Source organism: Leptopilina boulardi, unplaced genomic scaffold, assembly GCF_019393585.1.
Source record: "Leptopilina boulardi isolate dan_hultmark-lab unplaced genomic scaffold, ZJU_Lbou_2.1 LbouV2_367, whole genome shotgun sequence".
Taxonomy (NCBI): Eukaryota; Metazoa; Arthropoda; class Insecta; order Hymenoptera; family Figitidae; genus Leptopilina; species Leptopilina boulardi.
The window spans coordinates 2,132,725-2,158,700 of NW_026137937.1; the positions used below are offsets into that span (position 1 = coordinate 2,132,725).

Consider the following 25,976-nt stretch of genomic DNA (forward strand, 5'->3'; position numbering starts at 1 on the left):
AATTTTACATAGAGGACAATTGTCTTAAACCTAGAAAACATTCTTTTGCAGCATATACTAGAGGAAAATATGCTTTAGAATTAGTAAAATTTTACTAATTCAGATTTAGAGAGTATATTATGTATTACATATTATAAATATATTTAATTATAAATGAATTAATATGTTATAAATATATATATATATTTATATAATATAATATATATGAAATAGTATATAAAATAAAATAATAAAAATTGATAGATAAAATAAAAGCAAAACAAAAATTATGCAAAAATTAACAACTGCCTAAAAAAGTTTTTTTTAGGCAATTGGCCCAAACTGCCTTAAAAAGTGCTACTTTATCTACCTAAAACAGACACAAAAAAGACACTTTTTCATGTCAATGGCGAAAAAATAAATTTTTTTTTACATAAATTACAATTAGTAACATTTTTTTATTAAAAATTATATGTAAATTTACTTAAATTTAAAAAATATTAGTAGAAAATTGTAGTTAAAAATATATATTTTTTTAAATTTCTTTTCTTTTTAATAATTAAATGATTATTCATAATTTCATTAATAGTACATTTCAATTGTACATGACAGGAAAATAATTACACGATAATAAATATATAATTCAATAAATAAGAAAGGAAAAAAAAACAAATGAGTGTAATTAACTTGTCATTATTTTATTATTTCTAACGCACTTTTAATATTTCGAAAAAAAACCAGACCCATCAGTATTATTATTTGCTATAGGTTTTATTTACCCTTGCTTAATAAACATATATAACTATAAAGAATAAATATTTTTCTAAAGAATACAAAAATAAATTACCATACGCACATATATATATATATAAAATATTATTGAACGACCAGGTGAAAGAATATTGACCAATCGAAAGTAAGTGTATGGGACACACTGGTGCGCGAACATAGGAATGACTTACACTATTTTTTTTTTTATTAATTCCCCTCTGCCTCCTTTAACCCCCAGGAATACCAGTAGAGTGCGCGGACAAAATCGATCCTCCCGCGAGAATACTATATATATATACGCAAAATATCGTGTGACGTCACACACGTTGGAGGCCATTTTGGCTCAGCTGGTCTCAACAAAAGGTCCTTGATGCCAGGACGCCATATCCTGAATACAATGAACAATATACCAATACATATATTTCACTTACACACACACATATATATATAATAATTGCTTATGTGTATTACTGCCTACACACAAGTCTACAATTTCTATGCAGAATTTTGGAACCCCTTTGACTGAAGAAGAAGAAGGAGAGAGAAAGAGAGAGAGAGAGAGGGTTGAGCCTCAACTGGAAATATTTTGACATATGGGGGCGTGGTAAAAGTAAACGGGGACTGAAGAAAAATTTCAAATCTCACGTTTCTTTTCTCTTCTCCTTTTTGCGGATATATATTTAAAGCGATACCAAATAAAAATATATATCATTATATAAAAGACACGATCGTGTATCGTACTGATTTGAAGATTTCTCGACTCCTATACATATCCGCTTATGGGGCGAGAAAAATCTTCGAAAGAAGATGAAGAAAGATGGCAAGAGAGAGAGAGAGAGAGAGAGAAAAGGTGAGAGTACGAGGATTCTCATATTGTGGGTTTAGGGGGCTTATTGTGTGAAACCACTGTGGGCATTGTCACCTTTTGAGTGGTGGAGATTCACACCTCTCTTGAGCCTCGTGATTTTTCACCGGCTGTTCTATTCAATTGAATGGAAGCAGAACAGCCAAAAGAAGAAGAAGATGAAGACTGTCAATGTGTGGGATCTCGTTCGAAAAGGATGAACCGATTGGTATGGTGAAAAAAAAAAAGAGTGAGTGGCTGAATCTTCCTGAGGATTTGTCCCGCAAATCTATCGAGTGCATATAAGTTTGAAACCCCAAAATGTACAAGGGGTGCGGATAGCGACTCATATTTACTTGCATCTCTTCCCATTTTTTTTCCACCCTTCCGGAATTTGGTGTAAAGCATTCTTTTTCGTAATTTTGGATTTATTTTTTTGTCATCCGATGGTGATTAAATAAAAATTTTGTTAAGAAAATTTTCTGTTTACTATTCTTGAAAAACTATAATACTTGAGATTATTAGCACAGAAAATTGGAATAAAAAATTAACTGGATTAAAGAAATAAAAAATTTTAATCTCAAAAACTAAAAAATTTCATTGATGCAACCAAAAAGTTTGTACAAAAATATATATAGTAAATGATTTTAAAAGCAGAATTTCATTCTCGAATTTTAAAACAGTTCAAAACTATCGAGTATATGTTAACTTTTATTTATATATATATAGGAAAAAACATGTTGGACAAGTGAAGGGAGGCAAAAAAAATACCCATAATGCACTCTGTACTCTATATAGGCGACGAAAGTCGGTCTTTGAAAACTAAATTTAGTTTGACATGTGCGAACGTAACAGAGTCTGGCGCCAAGCAGTAGAATATACGTGTGTTCAGAAATATTAGGTTACTCCACAAACACCCGACGGTCAACACCTTTCTGAAACGTTACACGTGTTTGCATACACACACGTAAAATTGACGATGCAAAAGAAGAGAAGAACTACATTCAAATTGGTCCTTTGAAAGCCATCACACATCACACACTCTTCTAAAACACTTCTTAAAAGTTCAATGAAAAAAAAAAAAAAAAAGAAAAAAAATTCCCCGATTATGCTAAGGACTAAAAAATCAAGAAGATGATGCGGTACACGTCAATCTAACAAGTCAAAGATTGACGATTTCTTTAAAGATGTATTTTAAGAAATATAAGATATAAGTCAGCTGCTTTATAAGTATATAAGCGTTGAATTTATTTTTAAAAATTTTACTTTATTAACGAATTAGTAAAACTAGCTATTAGCAAAGTTAATTAATTATTGATAATTATCCCGCGTGGAAATGGAACCATGGGTAAAATCATAAAAACCGTGGGAAGTAAAAAAAAATTTTGATTTTGAACCATTGATAAAATCTTTCGAACCATGGGAAATTTTTTTTCTATTTTACGGATTTTGGAGCATGGTTAAAAACTTGCCAACCATTGGGAATTTTTTAAAATTAATTTTTCATATTTCGAAAGATTTTAGCAATGGTCCAAAATATGTAAATTAAACAAAATATTTTTCCCATGGTTCGCAAGTTTTTAGCCATGGTCCAAAATCCGTAAAATTAAAAAATATTTTCCCATGGTTCGCAAGTTTTTAGCCATGGTCCAAAATCCGTAAAATTAAAAAATATTTTCCCATGGTTTGCAAGTTTTTAGCCATGGTCCAAAATCCGTAAAATAAAAAAAAATTTCCCATGGTTTCCAAGATTTTAGCAATAGTCCAAAATTAGTAAAATTAAAAAATTAATTTTCCCATGGTTTTCAAAATTTTAGCAATGGTTAAAAATCCGTAAAATTAAAAAAAATTTCCTATGGGAAATTGTACCATGGGAAACAGACATAAGCAATGGTTTTTGAGATTTTTGACAAGGTTTAAACCATGGGTCTAATCGTTTTTTCCTTGGCAATCGATTTCGCGCATGGTTTTTATGACTTTACCCATATATATTTATAACATACACTCATTAAAATCACCTACGTACTTATCTAGCTTTTGAGTTGTATTGATTTTTTTATCTAACTCAAAAAATAAAATAGTTTTTTTCTGACCCCTACTTAAAAAAAGGGTTATGTTGCATTGACCATCAACATCGTCATTTTGATTTTTTAAACATATAATATAAAAAAAATTTTTTGTACTTCGATATATACATAGAAATAACCTGGTCTCAAAATAAGTAGCGTACGCTACTCATTTTAAATTGCAACAAAAATGAGTTAGATTGGTGGCGCCACTGTCTATGCCATTTAGCATTGACTCATTTTGAGTTACAACAAAAATGAGACTAGGTTTTTCTGTGTACCTAATAATAATATATAATTTGATTTTTAATTGATTTCATTCTGCTTTCGTAAGAAAAAAATCTCAAAATTGGATCTAATTTTTGTGCTCTACAGTGGCCGAAATTATTATTTTCAATATCTACATTTGTCATAATTCCTTATAAAAATTCTTCAGTCGTAATATAGAAGCCTGTCTTAGACGAAATTTACCCTCTAAACTAAAATAACTAAATACTGAAAGAAATATTTTGATGTGAACTGTTATAACTTTATAAACTTATGATGAGTAATATATTCTTGGCGCCTAATTAAGAAGAAATTCTTAAATTTAGAATATAATTTTTTCAGTGATTATATATTATGTTTTGAAATTTTAAATCTTATATACTCACAATAAAAAGGATGTCTTATTTTAAAGCAGAAAAGGTGCCTTATTTTAAAATGCAACATTTTTAAGACAACTTTGCTAAATTTACGCAATGCTAATTCCATTATAACAATAAGTAGTGCTAGTTTTAAGACTCATCTTAAAATAATATTTTCTTTTGACAACTAAATGTTTAGTTGGTATTTAAGCCAACCAAAATTTTTTTATTGTGTCAATAAAATTTTTATTGCCCCAACCAAACTGTAGCAACTAAAATTTTGGTTGCTTAAATACCAACCAAACGTAATAAAACCAAACCCTTTTTACAGTGTATAGGAAAACTATAAATAATTCTAACAATTTATACCAACAAATTTTATTACTTTCCGTATTGTTTTGATGTCTTTTGTTTCAAAAAATAATTCTAATTAAGACATTCTAGTATAAATGTATAATTTTACCTTTTTTCAATAAGAAAAGTATTTCCATATATAATAGTTCACTTTCTAAAACTTCTCCTAAATTATTATACAAAACAAAAGATTTGTCAAACAAAACTTTCGTTCAGTAAAATGACTTAATTTCTTAATGAGATTTTCTATGATAATTTCATTGAAACAGCTTCACAGTAATAATAATAATAATCTATCTTAAACAAAGCAAGTACGAGGAACCCCTTTATTTAGAAGTGGAATACCGGACGGTTACCAGTAATTTTCAGGATTATCGCGTAAAGTCGATGCTCATTGTACTGTCCGGTAGTAAGGATGGGCAGGGGTTATTCTGTCAGTCGTCATGAAAGGGTTGAAGGAGAGAGAGAGAGAGAGAGAGAGAACGAGACAGAAAGGAAGGATAGAGGAGAGGTGTTAATGGGGACGAAGAGTAGAAGTGGCTATAGCCTAGAGTCGTGTTAGGGCCAGGGCCATTAAGCTTAATGACATAATGAAGTAAATGGCTGTGCATGCCATACCATGCCAGGGACTATAGCTTATAACCACCGCACCCCCGCGCAATATACTGCGTGCCAGAAATTCCTGACTTATGCCTTTGGCACTTGCACTGTCCAAAGTGAAAGGGGTACGGAACACATTTCTACCGTTGGTTCTGTACCAAATGTGTAGGTTATAGTTGTTGACAACCCTCTATATTAAGCTCAAAAGCTAACTATGGAAAACTATACCGATATATATATACATGAACAGAAAGTACATTATCTGTCTATATGCGCGTACTTCATCAGTAGTTGTCGAATTTGTTCGAAATATTGCAAAAAATGTTAATATACCTACCCTTTTGTAGTATAAATACATTTCCAAAGGGTAAGTTTAAAAAAAAAACTTCAAAGTGCTGCATCATCCGAGAATGACGACATTAAGTGTCATTTATTTTCTGTTAATTTATTAAACCTGAGCCAATATTACAACTGAAAATATACATATATATATATTTGCATGAATGGTTTTCTGGATTTTCATAAAAACTTTTAACAAAAATCTGCAATAAATTTGATAATTTCGAAAATAAAAAATTGGCTTAAGACAAACATATTCTTTTACACATACGATTTATTGTTGAAAATTTTAAAAATTTCCTTAAAAAATCATATAAAAGTTCATCTTTACATATATAAATTTTAAGATATTTAAAAAAAGTTAGCTACGAAACTATATAACAAAAGTCAAAATTCAAAATTAGTAAAAGATCAGTTTTCAAGATAAACATAAAAACGAGTTTCTCAGTTGTCATGGATTTAGTATAAGTGTATTTTCTTTCAGAGAATTTGTTCGAATTACCCTACTATATTTGTCACTTATAAGTAAGTTATTTTAGGACAAAACAGAAATCGAATATCTTTGAGAAAATGTGCAAATCTATTATTATATATATATATATATATATATGAAAATATTCACATATTTTTAAAATCAATTTCTTTTGCTATTAGAAAGGAAATTATTCTAATTTGAACGAAAGTTTTATGGTATATGTTAAACCAGTTTGAAAATTAAAGTGAAAAGCGTAAGACAATGTAGTTGGATGTCTCGTGCCTCATTCAAAACACTAGGTTACACGTACCTATATATATATATATATATAAGGCTCTAGAAGCAAACAAAAACACTAAAGACAAAGTAGAACATATTCTAAATCTCAATTAAAGTAAAAAAAGATCTTGTTTTCGGGGAATTAACACTTCTCTCATTGTTCCTGCATGGCATCTCAATACCATAACCATCATAATATTCACACCGAGTCTCAAATTTCAATATGGCTTTCGAAGAAAGAATCGAGACACACTCTTTAAGAAATCTTTTCTGACACCGGGTGTGAAATTAAAAAAAAAAAAAAAAAAAGAATCTCTAAAGAACTTCCTTCTTTCCCTACTTTTTTTTACCATTTAAAACGCGATTTTAGAGGAAATCAGCCCCCAAACCATATTTTGCAAAAAAAAAATTTAATAGTCAGCTAATTTAAAAAAACAAAAAAGTGTTTACTAAAAAAAATATTTAATTTTTGACAATTGAATTTTTTATTGATATTATTGTGCAACGTATAATTTTTGATGTTTCAAATTAACTTAACAAACTTGTTATTTCAGAAAATTAAACATGTTTGAAAATCAATTTTTCCAATTACATTTTTAACTCTTTAAACTATTTGTAGAAATTTCCCTACTTGTTCTAGTTCCATTCTTTTTCTGACAGTGTTATTCTATAGGGAAATACGTAAAAAAAAAATAAGCTTTAAAATTAAAATTAATTTATTCGAATTTTCAATTGACAGAATTTTATTACCTCAAATTAACTTTTATTTTTTTCGTTTTACAGACAGAATATTACAAAGAATTCATTTCTAGTTGAATTTTCTCTTCTTTAAATTTTTAAAACTCCGAATTTTTATTTTACAGAACTTTTATTTGTACAAATAAATATATGACAGAAAAATTTCAGGGCAAAAACGAAAATATTATTGGTTAATTTTTAATTTTTTTGCCAGATATTTATTCGGACAAATGAAAGTTCTGTAAAATAAAAATTCGGACTTTAAAGAATTCTGTAAAATGTATAACAAATGAAAATTTAACTAGAAAATAATTCTTTCTAATATTCAAATATTCGATGAAAGAAAAAGTCTCACGGAGAGAAATAGATGGTAAGAACTTATGATCTTAAGATAGTAAAAAGTAGATGTTATCCGGTACTATCATTATGCTACTCGGTACTATCAAAGATGTAACAAAAAGTATGGTTATGTTACCCACTACAATCAAGATGTTACTCCGTACAATCTGGATAGTAACTGATAGAATCTAGATTGCTGTCCGTATATGTAAGATCAAATATGGTACCTGGTACTATTTAGATTTAGATTTCTGTTAAATAATAATTCGAACAAACGAAAATTCGGCTAAAAGGAAATTCGAGGTAATAAAATTCTGGCAATTGTAAAGTATAACAAAAATTAATTTTAGAGCTTATACATACATGCGTCTCAATGAATCATTTCTTCTATAGTTCATTCAAGTTCACAACGTTTATGATCAACGATCGAGAAAAAAAATATTTTTCTATGCAAATTATTATTATTTTTGATCCACAAAATTTTATGCAACAATTTTTTATCAATAATTTGTTGAAAAAAATGGTTGGCATAAAATTAGTTATTTTTTGAATTAAAAATATTATTTTTTCAATTCTTGATCACAAACGTCGTGAACTTCACCGACGTTTCGTTTCCATAAGTTTTGCTAATTTTTGGTTTTAATTTAATTCAAGGGGGAATTTACTCAGGTATAGTCAAGTGTACACTCTTCCTGTAATACTTGTGTAATAACGTGTAATACCGTGTAATTAGCGCGTTATTACAGTGCTGTAATAACGCAAAAAACTCTGTAATATATCTGTAATAATGTGTAATACTCTGTAATAACGTGTAATACTTAGTAATAAGGGTAATATGAGGTGTAATACCGGTAGTCAAGTGTACACGTTTTTAACTAGTAAATTCCCCCTCGATTTAATTATAAAAATTTTTGAAATAGAAGCTAGTTCGTTTTGTTGAAATGTAAAACCAAAATAATGTTTTTTGTCGATATTTCAATTGCTTGTTTCAAATTGTGTACAATATCATATATCATAGTAAATGTTAACTCCTATTATATTTAATAGAGACGATTTTATATCATAGTGGACTGAACTAATTGAAAATTAAATTTAAAAATTCGATACATCGAAAACTGGTTTGAATTGCAAATATGTAAAAATGAAATACTGGTGAACATATATATATTTAGGGGCAAGCATAGATAACTGGTGCGAGAGTATCAACAAAATCGACTACAGTTGGAGTTTGCAAAGAGAAAAGATCCCGAGGGATGTTTCGGTAGATTAGGGACCCTTCGTTTTGCTACACATGTAACACTGGCTAAAATACTTGTAAAGAAACATAACATAGGGAGTCTAAGCTGCTAATGCTACCACGATGTTTGTAGGGTCGAATTAATTTGCTCAATTCAATCGATTTACAGCTTGAATTTTTTTTTTTTTGTTTCACTTTCCATTAAAGTCCACTATAAATATTAAATATTCCATTTCTTTAATTATCTGTCATTTATTCATCAACCTTTCACACCTATATATAACCCCCTTTTCTACTTTATTAATTTGTTTCATTACTCAATATCCGAGTAAAAAAAATACAAATATTGATTGTATGATTAAATTTTTTTTACTGTATAATAAAAATTATTAAAGTAAAAAGTAAAATTCAAATGTAGTTCCAAATAGTCAAGTAATAATATCAAATAAATAAAATGAGATATTTTTTTTTTTTAGTAAATAAATCTTGAGAAAAAAAGAGAGAGCTGCAGTGGAAGTTGAAAGAAGCAAATAGATACAAATTTTCAATTACCCGCGACAAAGACGTAATTCCCAGTATAAAATGTTCTTTCGTGACGTTGGAGAGGTGGCTATTCGCGGTACTGAAAAGATTTTCAAATTAAATTTTGGGATTAGTACCCGGGCTTAATACGGCCAAGTGGCGGCGTAAGACGTCCCGTGGGAGTGCTACGTGCTACCCGGGACTCCTTCCTCATCCCACGGGACGACATATACCCTGTGTGTAACGACGTGACGACGAGAAACGCGCACACCCTCACAAAAACACTTCGCACGTTTCCATTTGCTCTTCCTCCCCCTCCCAACCCCTTATTTTCCTTCTTCATGCAACACATCTTTTTTCACTATCGTCTACATTCATCCTTGTAAACTCTATCTCTCTCTCTCTCTCTTTCTCCATTTGAAATTGATTACATAAGACAGATTAATCAATTATTTCTATACTAATAATTGAATATAAATTGCAAAATGTTAAAATTTTATTTAGATAAAATGTAAATTTGAATAGCAAAATCTTGTTTGTAATTGATTACGGATCGGTATCAGTTTTACATGAAACTTGTCTTAGAGATTGTTATATTGTTCACCTCGTGATAATGTTATTTTGTCTACCTGCTGAAATGAACAATGTTATTTTGTTTAACATCATACATTTTTCTGACAAATAATGTTATTTTATAAACCAAAAGGGGATTTTAAAGCCATATTAATAAAAATTTTTAAAACACTAGCCAGTGTTTATTTTTGGGTAATGTGAAATAGAATCCTTATTTATATCATCTTATGTAATGATGAAGCTTTTTTTTTAATTAATTGAAATTTCAAATACTATTTTTAAATACAAGTCATATTTAAATAAAGTTAACTTGCACTGAGAGAAACGATTGGTTACGATTACCATTTCGTTAGTAAGAGTATTTTTGCTAATTTATAAAAGTTACTGTTACCATTTAGTTAGTAAAATAACTAACTAAATAGTTATTCCACCAAACTAATTAGTTAAACCAACTAATAAAATAGTTATGCCAACTAATAAAAATAGTAACCACAATTAATAAATTAGCAGCAGTATAGTTTACTAACTAAAAATGTCCACCTCAAAAATATGGTAACACCAACCAATCTTTTCTCTCAGTGTGAAAGTATATCAAATTGATATAAATTTGCATAACAATTTGACTCTTTTTGAATGAATTTTTAAATTAAATGTAATATTTGAAAACTACTAATTCCTCTGATAAATTTTGCTAGTTGTAATAGTAGCTTTACTAAATGAATTGTAGGTGAAGTAAGTGAAGTAAGTTTTCTACAAGCAATTAGTAAATTTTGACTAAGAATTACAGTTAAAGCAGTTACTAATTTATATAATTAACGGATCAGCGTTGATGTTAAATTAGTAAAAAATGAATTTGATAGCAAAAGGTCACTAATTCAAATAGTAATATTTCCACTAATCATTTAGTTAAAAATAACAAAAAAACCAGTAACTAATTCGAATTAGGTAAATAAATAAATAAAATTTTTGAATAAATATAAAGTTATGACAAAGCATGGGTCATGTACTTTACAAAAAAAAAAAAATGAAATTCAAAATTATTCTATAAAATAACATAACACCAGTAAGAAACGTAACTCATCACTTTTTTTCCGAACTAGTCAAAACAACAAATCAGATTTTTACATACTTTTTCAATATTTTTCGTCAAGTTTTTTCTTTTAATTGTGTTTTGCCGCAAAACAAAGCGAACTAATCTTTAATAAGCGATACCTAGCAGCTAATTCTATAAAATATTTTAATTGGCCATCCCTCTCGCATGGACAACTTCCCCGGACTTACCCTAGTTAAAAATTTTTACTGATTTATATTTAGAATTTAAAATCTTAAAAATGTTGTAACAACGCAGTGTAAAAAATCACAATACTTAATAATCATTTTTATATTGTTAGCCTCAAACTAAAATTTGTAAAATTAAATTTAAAGAAATATTTATCTGTTCAGATATAACGTAATAAGATTAATTTGTTAATTGAAGAGTTATATTTTTAGCGAAGGGAATATATAACGTAAATTTTTTTCAGAATTATCCTGGCGGAATTAAAAAGTGAAATGTTAAAACATTTCATAAATTGGACACTTGTATTTAATTATGAATTTTCATCTCAGAATTTAATTGAATGTATGACGTTTGTATATATATAACCTTTGAAAAAATTCTATTGATCGAATAATAATAATTTAGCTAGTCTAGTTATGTATGTATTTATATATAAATGTGCCATATGTAGTTTCGAAATTTTTATATGCATATTTAATTTAAATGCAATTAAATTACTTGAATTAAGATTTTCCTAACACATCGTAAAAAAAGAAAAATCTCTTACAGCGCTATAGATTATAATTATTTTTTAAAAAATGAGAATTTTATATTTTACTTATCCATGAGAAAACAAGGAATTATTACTGATTATTACAACTTTTATTCTTATACGTTTTTTCATGAAAATATACTGAAAAAAAATTCTAGTTAGAATAACCAGAATTCTAATTAGAATAACCAGAATTTTGGTTAGGGTATATTTAACATTTTGATTCTCGTTAGATTAACCAGAATTCTGGTTAACATAACTAGAAAGTAATGTTAAATATAGCCTAACCAGAATTTTTTTTTCAGTGTATTAATATAAATACTTTTTCCTGTAATATTTTATTGAAAAAAAAAATAATTTACTTTTTTTTATTAGAAATAAAATTTTGAAAATTTATTTACAATTTTGAAAATTTAATTTATCTACGTAAATGTCACAAAATTAGTTATTGTTCTTGAAAACTAAAGAAATACATTTTTCTTCAGATTTCAGTAGAACAGGACAGCGTTTAGTCAGACAGGGAAAGTCGCAACAATATTATTCAGGTTTCATTTGACGGTTCTTTCAAATAGTAAATTATAATAAGAATTATACACTGAGAAAAAAATTATTCGAAACAAATTTTGTTTGAATTAACAAAATAAGTACATGAATGTAAATATTAAACTTTTGTTGAATTAATAAAGAATTTGTTTGCCTTAAGCAAAAGTTTGGTCACACAAACAAATTCTTTCTTAAATTAAAAAAATGTATCACAGAGAATATAAATTTATATTAATCAAACAAATATTTATTTACATTGAGAAAAATTTATTTAATTCAAAAAATCAAATAATAATAAGTAAAAATAATCGGATACTTGACTATTTTGAATTTTCAAATAAAAATTATTTGTTTCAAGTAAATAGTTATTTTATAATAGTCAAGTAAACGATAACTTGAATCAAATAAATTTTTTTTTTCAGTGTAGACTAAACACATTTTGTTTAAAATAACTAAAAAATTGTATCAATAAAAACTAGGTGTTCATTTCATGATCATTTAGCTTCCTCATCATGATACACTTATATTCAAGATTAAAAGAAGGATTACAACTAAAATAGCCATCAATTTTATAAATATTAGTAAAATGTATATTTGTATACCTCAATCGATTCGTTTTTATGCCAGGAATATAATTTTGACGAGAATTAATTAAAATATTTATATCAGAAAAAGTTATTTCAAAAAATACAAAAAACGATTATTTTCAAAAATTCAAAAAAATGATTTAATCTATAGATTTCAATAAAATATGAACTTTATATAGACTAATCGACTCGTTTTAAAGCAAGAAATAAGTTTTTTTACTAAACAAAATTAAATTTACAAAGAAAAATATATTTTGAAACAAATTTTTTTTTTTAATTTTGAAAAAATTGTAAAAAATAAAATGTTGTGAATATATTCGGAAATCCTTGTGTCAGATTTTAGGTATTAATGATTACAATAAGCATACAAAATTTCAGGACAATCCGTTTGCTTAGGAGGAAGCAAAAATATAGTGTAGATATTTGGCTCAAACATATAAATATATTTTTTTAGTTTGAATAAAAAATAATATATGCTGATTTATAATAAAGCAAACTTTTCAATTAAGATAACTTTTATGTAATAATTAATTTCCATTTAATTAAAAAAAAAAATCTTAAAATTTGAAAATTACAATGTCAATCATATTCTCTATAAGAACTTTATCAAAGAATATAGTGAAAATTATTATGTGTGATCAATCAAAAGTTCTTTTTAAATTTCTATATTAACTGTAAATTACTGTCAGTAGCTTTCTTTTCATTAAATTTTCATTAATAATCGCGCGCTAACAAATAAGTTAATATACTACAAAAATGCACGTGTCAACAAAAAAAAAAAAAAGAAAAAACAAGTTGTAAATTCAAATGTTCATTACATGAACATTTTGCTTCCTCTTTACGATCAGCAAAAAAATTTGCTTCCTTGTGGAGAAAACATTATCTATAGATTTCAGTTAAATTTAAAAGAATTAATGGAAGTTAAAAAATCAAAAATTCACATTTTAGCTGAAAATTCTGAAAATTAATGAAAAACAATATATAATTTATAATTATTTACAATTATATCGATTTGTTTCAATGGAAGGAACACAATTAATTTATATTCAAACTTGAATTTAAATAAATACAAAATTTTTCAGCTAAAATGGGAATTTTTTTTTAACTTTCATTAATTTATTAAATTTACCTCAAATGTATACTTCATATATACCAATCGATTAGTTTTCATGCAAGGAATACAATTATTTCATATATAAATTTCAATTTAAAAAATCACAAAATTTTATTGACAAAATGTGAATTTTTGATTTTTTAACTTTCATTAATTCTTTAAATTTAAATTGAAACTATACATTATATATACCAATCGATTTGTCTTGACGTAAGGAATACGATTTTATTATATATAACCTTAAATTTTTATATTTAAAAATTTTTTCGATTAAAAAAAAATTTGGAAAAAGGACGATAAAATTTTTTTTTGGGTTTTTTTTTAAATCCTTTGGTCAGATTTGGGATATTAATATGATAAATGAGCCTACCAAATTTTATCTAAATCCATTAAAACTTGTTAAAGTTATCGTCTAAACAAAAAAGGGATCCACATACACACACACATATACATACATCCGGACAATTGATCAGGATCTCATATAACATGTTTCTATATAGAAAAAAATTTGTTTCGGACACTTTGAAAATTTTTATAAACGAAAGGACTACAAAGCTTCCTCCACGAGGAAGCAAAAATCACGCAGCTTTTTATTATTCTATAAATTATTATCCCTTGAATGTTTGTTGTTTAAATTAAATCTAATAGGTAATTTTTTAATGGAGGGGAAAAAAATCAATGTCAATAGTTAAATGGAACTTCTTTATCGTTCTTTTAAACAAATTCCCACTTTGACTGAACTAACGGAAATAATTCTTCTCTGTTTCTCTCACTCTCTTTTGTCATAATTTCAGCAGATTATTATTCTTTGTTAAAAAAAGCGTCAAATTGAAATTTATTATATAGAACAGTGTGTAGGAAGTTGTTGTTGTTGTTTTTTTTTTCATGCACACATAGAGTATAATAACGAGTTAAGTTTAGCTTAAAGCTTTAACAGCTACTAAGGTAAAAGCTCATTCTGTCTTACTCTTAAGCACGGAAAACAAGCTGTGTTAGATGAAGGGGCATTCCCTAGTAGAAATTTGTCGTGGATGCACTAGATTGACTCAAGTTACTTGACAGTTTTTCTCGCGGACGCTGATTCTAGCTGAACTGATAAATAACTGTGAAGTTACTGATCAGTGCTTTTTGAAAGAAATTCAAGTTGAACTTGATAATTCCACGACTCAAAGCTATCCAGTTTTTTTAATGGCACTGTCCAGTGCTGCTCGAAATTAAATTCATATCCTTGTCATGGCGGTGGCGCTTCAATAAGTCTAGTAACTGGACAGCTATGCTAGGATTTTGTGTATTGACATTTCGCTTGCTTGATTTAAAAAAATTACAACTTGTTTATAAAAATTAATAATAATAATATTAATATTCCTTTCTCAAAAAAAGACAGTGCATACAAAACACATGAAAATGTATCGAAATATCTCGGTGGTCGAAAAAATTGAATTTAAGAAAAAATGAACTTTGCTTTCCAGAGCATCTAAATCAATATTCATTTTATGAAAATCACTGTAAATTATTGTTCCACATATATATTTTTTGCATAACTTATCTTATTGCAATAAATATACACTTGCAAAATATTATTTGTTGTAAATGTTTGCCAGCTGTCATGAATCAGAAACGAACATAACCTATATTTAGTTGAAATCACTTGATTGGCCCAAGACAAAATAGCGCGCGCTTTTTTAAAATAATAAAATTTATTAAATTATAATAAAATAATTGCAATAAATTAAATTATTATGAAAATAATATTACCTTGAATAAAAAGTGTTTTTAGTTTTTAAAAAAAAATGATTAAACAATTATTATTATTTTCAGACAAATTTTACAAATATAGTAGAATATTATTTTTCTGTTTGAGTATATTATAATAATATAATAATAATAATAATAATAATAATAATAATAATAATAATAATATTATATTATATCAATAATTATTAATTTATTAAAATAATTTTATTTATAAAATTTTACATATAATTTTTGAGGATAATAAATAAAAAAAATTAGTAATTAGTTTTTTATAATTGTCTAATGTTTAAATTAAATTATAAGTAAATCATTTAAAATCAAATAAACATCTAAAATGTTTATTTGCCTAGAAAATAATAAAAATAATATGCACAAATTCATAATATTATTAGGTACAGTGAAATACGTCAAGCATTTATTCTAATATCACTGATCAGAACGGCCGAGTTGCGTAAAGCGTGCGTTTCTTTCGTTCCCGCCCAGCGGACCCGTGTTCGCTCCCCGGTAGCCCCAAGATTTTTTCGTTGAAACTGCGAGAAGTGTTTTAAGGTTTATGTTATGACATTCATATTAATATAAAAATTATAATTGTTTCAGTGTTGTTAACAGTTCAGGTCAAGATGTTGCTTCAATCGTTTTACTTATGTAAATTTTTTTTTTAAATCCAGTTTAATTGTGAATGAAAAATTACATTTTTATAACGAATTACTATATTTAGTGCAATATATTTTCTTATAATAATTTTTGTTGATAATTGGAATATTTTTTTTAATTACATAAAATAAACGTGTTTACTACATTAAATCTTATTATTAAATGAATTTCGAAATATTTAAAAGAATTAATTTGACTAGTTTTTCAAAAGTCCTATTGATAAATAATTATCAAGTTGGGCTGGATAATAACTTGATGAAAAAAGCGTGACATGACATTCGAGTTTTTAGCTAGCTGGTCAGTCAAGTAACTAGACAGACTCCAGCGCGACTAGGCAGTTCCTTTAAAATAGCTAGGACAAATTTCTACTAGGGTTTTAAGAGCCGCCATTGGCTATCCACGCTCCTTTATTGCCGGTTGCTTGGTAACCAACCCGCCACTAACACAACCCCTCATTTAGTACCGACCTGCACCACCACCACCCTCTATATCTCCACATCCCTTCAACGAATCCTTTTCGCTGGGTGTGTGTGTGTGTGAGTGTGTATAAGGTTTAGTTTTCCATGTGTTTGAAAACGCGTTTAAAGTAATTTGCGAGTGTTGAAACGCGTTCCGAGCTCACTTGGGGGCGTCTCGGGATGTGTATGGGTTCGTACGAGTAGCGCTCTTCGTGAATATATTTGGTAAAAACTACCACTGTTTTTATACGTATATATGGGGCATTCCACGGGAAATTTTCATTCAAAATTTTTTTTCCTAAACATTTTTTTTTCGAATTCTATAGATGAAAAATAAGAAAATATGTATTTTTTTTTTTTTATTTTTTTGATAAAAATGAAAGAAGTTATGATTTTTTGAAATTTAACGTCATCAAAGGCAGTTTATTTTTGAAACATTTTTTTTATCTACTTTACTAATGAATAAGAAATTATGCTGTTTATGAAATTTGTTCACTTTTTTTCAAATACGTGTTCAAAAATAACGTACCTATAACGGAAGCAACAAAAATGTTGAAATTATAAAGTTAAAAAGTGAGTTTACTCAAAGAGAGGCACTTTCGATTTTTAATTTTTTTTTACACTGCAATTTCTGAAAATTTTTTCGCCCATCTGCAAAAGTGGTATTTTTAGGTTTTAAATTACTATTTACAATTTTTAAGCTGGACGCAAAGATTTATGGTAGATATTTTTGAAAATTAAAAAAAAACAAATGTTTCAAAAATACACTGCCTTTGATGACGTTAAATTTTAAAAAATGATAACTTCCTTCATTTTTATCAAATAAAAAAAATACGTATATTTTCTTATTCTTCATATATAGATTTCAAAAAATAAATGTTTCGAGCAAAAAAAAAAATTTTTTTTAATGAAAATTTCCCGTGGAATGCCCATATATAAGAGTACTCGTCTACACTCAGAAAAAAATTCGTCTGAAGCAACCAAATTTTGGTTAAGTCAACAAAATAAATGCATTGATATACAGTTAACCAAACATTTGGTTGCATAAACCAAACGTTTATTTAGCTCAATCAAATTTTTTCTTTGTTCAAAAAATTTATTTAAATAAACCAAACAGTTATTTAGATCAAATAAATATTTATTTGAATTAAACAAATTTTGTTTGAACTAACCAAAAATTGGGTAAATATAAAAAAAATGGTACATTTGGTTCAAACATATCTTTCTTCTGAGTGTATAGCAGATATATAGTAAAATTTATTTTTAAAGCAGGATAAATTGAGTAAAGTTTCTAACATTATAATTCAATTATATTGTCAGACAATAAAATTAATTTTTTCTTAAACTATATAATCAGATAAACGTTATGTTTGAACCAAATATATACCATTTTTTTTGTAACAACACAATTTTGTATAGTTATTTCAAACAAAATTCGTTTAACTTGAATAAATATATTTATTTCAATATTTTTGAATGTTTTGTTCCAATCAATAAATAATAATTTTAATTTCGGAACAGGAAAAATATATGTCCTTATATAGCATATGCTTCTGAATAAATAATTTTATACCTTTGGCGGAAATGCTGTAGATTCAATATAGCATATTTTTCTCAGTGTATTGTTATTATTATTTTTTATTTTCATTATAATTTTTATTTTCATTATAATTTTTATTTTTATTATTTTAATTATTTTCATTTGTTAACTATCTCAAGCTAATTAAAAAAATAAAATACATTAAAAAATATATGAATGCAAATAATTGGGAGCATTACTCTATATATTATTTATATTATATCAAGTACTTTGCAAGTTGCCGGCTATTAAATTTTATAATTAAAAATAAAGTTTTTTTTAACTTATTAGAGCACTGCGGATAAAGTGGAATCAGATAGGGATGTCAAGCACTGTAGCTGTCAATTAATGGAAAAAAAAACAAGAATTGCAAAGAAGTTAAATTGTATAACATTAATTAAAAATAGTAATTACGTAAACTAGATTCACTACGTTGTGTAATTAATAAAAAGACTCGTAAAGTTGTTTTTACTTGTTGTCAATAAACTAATTAAATGTTATTTTGCTACTTTTCTCATTGCACGATTAGAGTATCAACATTTATAGTTTATTGGTAATTTTTAACCAAATTAACTTTAATAAGAAATTTCGAATTATGTTTTTGTTTTTTATTGTTTTTTTAAAAAAAATGCATTTTCTTAATTGATTGAAATTAATTTGAAAAGAAGAAAATATTTATTTGATTTAAAGAAATTCTTTTTTAATCAAAGAAAACTATTGTTCAAATAAAAGAAATTTGTTCTTTAAATTATTATACACAGAAAAAAATGTTTTCATTAAAAGACGATTTCTCTTCTTATGCAGCAAATTTTCTTCTTAAATATGGGGCCTATTTCTATGTCTAATTGAAAGGATTTTCCTTCTTTTACTATATTTTTTCAAATATCATTTTATAAACAGTTTTTTTCTCTTAAAAACAAATCATAAGTTAAAACATCATTTCTCTATCAAAACATTATTTTATTTAGAGAGACATATAAGTTTTAATTTTAGAAAAAATATGTTAAATCCAAAAGAAGAATTTCAATAAAAAATAAATGATTAAAAGTTATTATCATTTAATCACAATATTCTCAAATAATAAAACAAAAACATTATTTTTTCGGATAAATATTCATAAATTGAAAATAAAATATAAAATTAATTTTTGAACATAATATTCTTCTCATTTTGAGATTTTATTTTTTTCGGTGTAAAATTTTATAAAAATTTCTTTCAATTGAAGCAAAGATTTCTTTAATTCAAACAGGATTTCTTTATATCAAATAAGGAATAATTTTTTCGTGACATAGTTAGAGAAGAGATTTTGTTTGAAATAATATATACTCTCTAAATCTGAATAAGTGAAATTTCACTTAAAATGTGTCAAAAGTCTTCCACGTAGAAAAATAAGTGTATATGCACTTTTAAATAAGTGGTTTTCACTCAAAAATAAGTGAAGTTTCACTTATTTTTAAGTGCATATACACTTATTTTTCTACGTGGAAGACTTTTGACACATTTTAAGTGAAATTTCACTTATTCAGATTTAGAGAGTAGTAAAAAATTTAGGGAGTTTAACGTCACTATGAGTTGGGAGTTTGATTTTTCGAGTTAAAAATCAACTCGAAAAAGGAGTTAACCAAGAGTGGAAGGGAGTTCAGGTTAGGGAGTTCAGTGTATCAACTCTCTTTTGAGTTATTTTATAATGGAGGATCATATTCTCCAACTCGTGTAAGGAGTTAAAGTTGAACTCTCTTTGCTATAACTCCTCAATGGGTGGAACTTTTATAGCATCCCCTGGGGAGTTGAAATTCAATTCCTTTTTTTTACAGTGTAGAAACTATTTTCTGATAAGTGCACAGTTAATATTTAAAAATATATCTAATTGATATACCAAAAGTATCAAATTGATATAAAAAATTTGGATCAATTTAATGCTTTCAAGTTAACTGTGTGTGCGCGTATCTTAATTGTAGTCAAAAAAATTTATTTTTTCGTATAAACTGTAACTACGAGAATATTCAATTTAAATAAAAAGAAACTCACCAATACTGATTTTCTTTCTAGCCTGTTTCACTCACTGTGTCTGCAAAAAGAGAAAGAAAAATTCTATTAATCTAAATACACCAAGCAAAATAAACAAAGTATATTTTTGGATTTTTAACAAACAAAAAAAAAAAATATATATATATAGGGTTAGAATATATATATTGAAATAGAAGTCATATATGGAATGTTATTGACGTTAACAATTTATGTTAAAGTCAAATTAGTCAGAGGACACATAATTAGATTAAAGCTCTTAATTAATGGATAATTAATTTTCAACTCTGGCCGTACTTGGCAGCAGGGATATATGACCTTTCCCAGGCGAACCCAACCTATTTCGAATAACGGGAAAAGGTGAAAGCTTATGCGCAGAAAGGGTTTACTTATACAACGCATTGTTTTAGAGAAAATCGTGTGCGAGCTATTTGAGTGACGCGTTTACCTCGTTAATTCCAATTATTTCGTTTATATAATTCATAATTATTTGTTAAGATTACTTAATTGGTCTACTCTAAATTACCTATATAGATATTTAAATATTAATATTTATTTTCTATTATTTATTTATTAATAGTAGATCTTAATAAAATTCATTTTAAAGATTATTATTTTACAAAAAAAAAAAAATATAATTAAAAAAAAGTTCCTCGATTATTTAATTTCAATATTTTTTCATTTTTGATATAAAGAAAAATATTTAAAAATAAAATTTTTTGAAGCAAATTAATATTGGTATAATATAGTGGAATCTTTATTAATATTAAAATGAAAATTTTTATAATATCACAATACATTATACCTACATTTTAAAACATTCGACTCTATAACGAATATATATATATATATGTATGTGTATTTTTGTTAAAACACATATACATAATATATAATAAAAACTCGAATAAATACATTCACAAGCTATTGAATAATAATTAAATCTGTCTACATTCAAAGGTAGCGCGATATTGAAATAATAGGTAATTTGATATTCGATATGTTATGCTTTTCATAGCACCGTATAATTATCAATTACTCATGGTTTGCAAGATATAATGAGTTTCGGTTTTATCGACACATGCTTGAAACTTCTATATATTATTTTTATTATTATTATTATTATTATTATTATTATTATTTTTATTATTATTATTATACTTTCCCCGAGTTTGGAAATAAATTTTTGTTAAAAAAAATTCTAAGAAAACTATTTTTATTAAATCTTTTGCTCTTAAAAGTCTTAAAAATAATATTATTTATATTTGTTACGCGCTCTCAAGAAAGTAGTATACCTAAGAAGAAGAAAAAATTATAGGTTTTGTTTGGAATAATAATACAAAATGAAGATCTACTCTCAATACAAACAATTAATGATTGTCTTCATTACATCCAAAATATTAAATAAAACTTTATTTTTATTTTCAATAATTAAAAATATAACTTTTAATCAAGTTAAAACTATATCATAGACATATCCTGTAATTTCCGTTTTTTATGTCCCCTTTCTTCAGAGAGCCTAAAATTAATAAAAAAAAAATAAAATTTTAATGGTTTTTGAAAATAAAATTTATAACTTATGTTAAAAATCTTTCATACAATGATAAAAATATATTTAATTCTCATTATTGTTATATTATTTTTTGCAGGATTAGTGCACAGTATTGATACGGGTAAAGATTTTACGGTAGACGGCCTTACGGGATTCAGTAAAAAGAAGAAAAAGAAGCGTCGTCATAGGTAAGGCTCTCAAATTAATTTCAATCTTGACTATAATTAATAAAATTATTAATTTAGAATTAATAATCAATTGAGAAGTATATTCGGTAATACCTAATATTTTTCACATTATTGAGATCATTATCGACATATTATATATATATAGAGAGAATTAAAAAAACGCGTAATAATTAGTTAAAAAAAACTTTGTGTAAAATCGTAGAAAGACTCAAATTTTAAATAAAATTAATTATGTGTATTATTAAAATTCCAAAGAGATCTTTCTAAATTTTCATACACAATAAGATACTTATCAGTGTATGTTCATTAATATATATATAAATATAATACTTAAAAAAAGAGAATATTATTCGAAACATATATTTTGTCAATTATTGGCTTAATTTTGTAATGAGGTGTCTCATTATGATGTATCATTCGGGTGTTGTGCAGAATGAAAAAAGGGTAAATCTGGAGCTAAATTATATATCTGACTAAACGAAACGCTACGCGATCGACAATCGACGCGGTGTGTCAGGGTCTAACGAGATGATGATCGTCCGGGAAGTGACTTTCAATTTTTGAAGAACTTTCACGCCTGACAGATGTCTGCTCGTACGGCGCAACCGGCAATTTGTCGAATTAACGTTAATTGGATGTCTTGCTTATATTTCACTCAACTATTTCCACCATATTTTTCAACATGATTATACTGTCTTATGTTTTAAATTTTTTTTTTTCAATTATTTAAAATGTACGCAATCATTCATGAAAATCACAAATATATATATATATATTTCTTTCGTATATCACAAATTAAAACCAGAAAATAATTATACAACAAAATGCTTTTATTCAAAAACATAATTTCTCTAAGAAATTTTATCTGAAAATGATGAGAACAGATAAAAGTTTAAAATCCCATAATATCGTGATTTTAATTAATTTTTATAAAAATTATATAAATATAATTCATTTAATTATGTTTATTTTTTCAATTATCACGTGAAATTCTTTGCCAGGGAAAAGTTGAACAATTCTTATTTTTAGAATTTAGGCACTTTCTCAAATAGCTATTGAATTTTCTATTTCCGTTGTTTTTTTTACCAAGTCTAAGCATAACATACTATATACTATGTGTTCTAACCGCATATTATACAAGATGGATCCAGCTTATTATTTTAGGCGAAAAACGAACTAATTTGGCACTAGCAAAACAAAAAATTAGAAAGCTATAATTATCTCAAAAGGCAAAACACATATTTTTTTCGGCTAATATATATTGGAGAAATTCAAATATAATTTATAATTATTATTATTATAATATAAAATTAATTTTTGGTTATTGAAAATTTTTGCTTTTAAATATATAATATATTATAAGTATATATTTGAAATGGATATTAAGCAGATTCAGTCAATAGAGTTAACTTTAGGTAAAAATTTGTAATGGCATATAACTAGGTTCATATGGTTGTTGCTCCAGGACGATCTTCACGTCCCAGCAGTTGGAGGCGTTGGAAGCTGCCTTCAAGGAGGCCCATTATCCCGATGTCTATGCCCGAGAGATGCTCAGCCTCAGAACCGACTTACCGGAAGATAGGATACAGGTAAGAGGACGAGTAAGTGCGCATTTTGTCCCATATAACTTTTAAAAGCAGGTTATATATATATATAACACGCAGACAAACCAAAATCACATAATTGTCTTTTTCATTTTAAATAATTCGCATTAAATTTCATATTATTGTAAATTAAATTGCGTCCAAAAAATATTTTCCCTTAATGATCAACTTCAATAGCCGCAATTATTTAAACGTCGGTGAAGTTCACAACGTTTATATGGATCAATGATTGAAAAAATAATATATTTTTCATTAGCAAAGTAATAATTAATTTTTTGTCTATAAATTTATCTTTTCAAAAGTATTGACATAGAGAAACGTTGCAAATTTTTTTTTTAAACAAAAAATTATAATAATTTGCACAGAAAAATATTTTTCTTCTCAATCGTTGATCATATAAATGTTGAGTGAATTTGACTGACGTCAATTTCCAAATCTACTCTATACGATCTATATCCCTTTTTTAAAATAATTAAATAAAAATAATAATTAAAAAAATAATTTAAAATAAAAATAAATATATGTTTTAATTTCTCATATTTGTTTAAATAATCGATTTTTATAAAGTTAAATTTTTTTTTAATACCCAAATAACATAAGCTTTTAGTGTTTTGAGTCGAATCGCGCCGCGTAATTAGTGCATTTACCCTAATTGTATATTGATTTGTGCACTCAATTAAAACAGATGAGGTTGTTAAATCCAAAATTATTGATTATTAGATTTCTTATATCGATTTTTCAGATAAAAATAAATTTTGTATAATTAAAAGAAAAATAGTTGAATTAAAAAGAATTATATGAGATAAATGTTTATAAGAAATTTATAATTATGAAGTAATAATGAATTATAAAAATAAATCTTAAATAATAATGAAATTTTATTTAAATCGCAAACACAGAAAATTAAAAGGCATTAAAATAAGCTGCAACGCTTATTATTTTAATCCAATTTTGCTTATTTTAATACCAAAATGGATTAAAATAAGCAAAATTGGATTAAAGTAATAAGCGTTGCAGCTTATTTTAATGCCTTTTAATTTTCTGTGAAAGCCGCATAAGACCCAGAGGTTATAATTTCTGCCCTAGGTTCAGAGAAGATCAAATTTTTCAAAAATGTCTGCTATATATTTATTACTATATACATTTTATTACCTAATTATTATAATAGAGTAACAATAATAATTGTATATCCCTAGAAAAATTTTCTAACGCGCAAATACTTATGAAGAGAATGTTTACGTGTCGAACCTTAGTGATTATATTTTGATACAATCGGAATACAATAATGGGGTGAGTATATATATATATATATATATATATATATATATATATATGTATATAAAGGGGTGGAGGTAAAACGGGTTAAAGGAAAAGGGAGTAGGGTAGAGAAACGCGTAACAGGGGTGCGCCGTTAGAACCGAATGTAGTGGCGCGTACATATCCCAACAAAGCGGCCATTGCAGGGTGGGTGCGGTCCCGCGAGCCAATCAGCGCGACAGGCCGCGGTCTGCTGGCCAATCAGAATACGCCGTCGCAACCGTCTTTTGTTTCTAAGTTCCCCGCGAAAGGCGACACAATATAACGAACGCACTGGGAGAGGGAAACAGACTGGTAATCGTTAACGAGATATTTTTTTACAAAACACACTCTTTCATCGCTGTTCCTCACACATATACACCTCCATCTCCTTTTCCACCATCCTATATATATCCTTTAACCTCCTCCTTCTCTCTCTCTCTCTCTCTCTCTCACTCAGATTCTTAGAATTCTCTCTCTCTTTTTTACCTTCAATCTTTCTTCATCTATTAACTACTTCCTTCAATCTTAATACCGTGTACACCTTTTCTTCGAATTCCTTCGTCATTATACATTATTAGCTCCTGCCACACCTGCTTCATCGTTTTTTTTTTTTTAATTTTTCTTATATTCACTGCTCGACTTCTAACAACTTTTTCTTTCGACCCCATTTTGAATTTTACTTGCACTTTTTATAAAATCTTGTGTGGATTAGAGTTTCAAGGACTCATTGTTTTGTTTATTCTTTATGGTTTTTATCACGAATTGCCTTTTACTTGTTTGCAGATTATGTTCTTTTTTAGGAAAAACTTTCTCAATTATATGAACGATTTCATTTAAAACGGATGTATAAATGTTTTTGTTAAATATCATTAAGATGTTAATAAATTTTCTTCTACTGATCTTTAATATATATATATATATATATATATATATATATATATATATTTTGCACAGCACTTAAACAGATCAATCACAGCACCGAAACACTGCACATTTATACATCTTTAAGTGCAAAATTCGATATGTTGAGTTGTGCGCGGTTTAGTAAAGGTTGTACATAAATATTAA

General features: G+C 26.7%; 1 protein-coding gene across 4 annotated transcripts in view; it reads left to right on the forward strand.

Annotated features, from left to right (window-relative positions):
- Positions 1-25,976, forward strand: part of LOC127287042 (visual system homeobox 2-like) — a 101,499-nt gene that overhangs the window by 42,285 nt on the left and 33,238 nt on the right. For 2 of the 4 annotated variants that reach the window (XM_051313756.1, XM_051313754.1), the window contains exons 2-3: positions 21,915-22,005; positions 23,471-23,606. In XM_051313756.1, the coding sequence (XP_051169713.1) occupies positions 21,915-22,005; positions 23,471-23,606 (227 nt within the window). The remainder of the gene's footprint in view (positions 1-21,914; positions 22,006-23,470; positions 23,607-25,976) is intronic. The other 2 variants (XM_051313755.1, XM_051313758.1) reach the window with 1 other exon arrangement.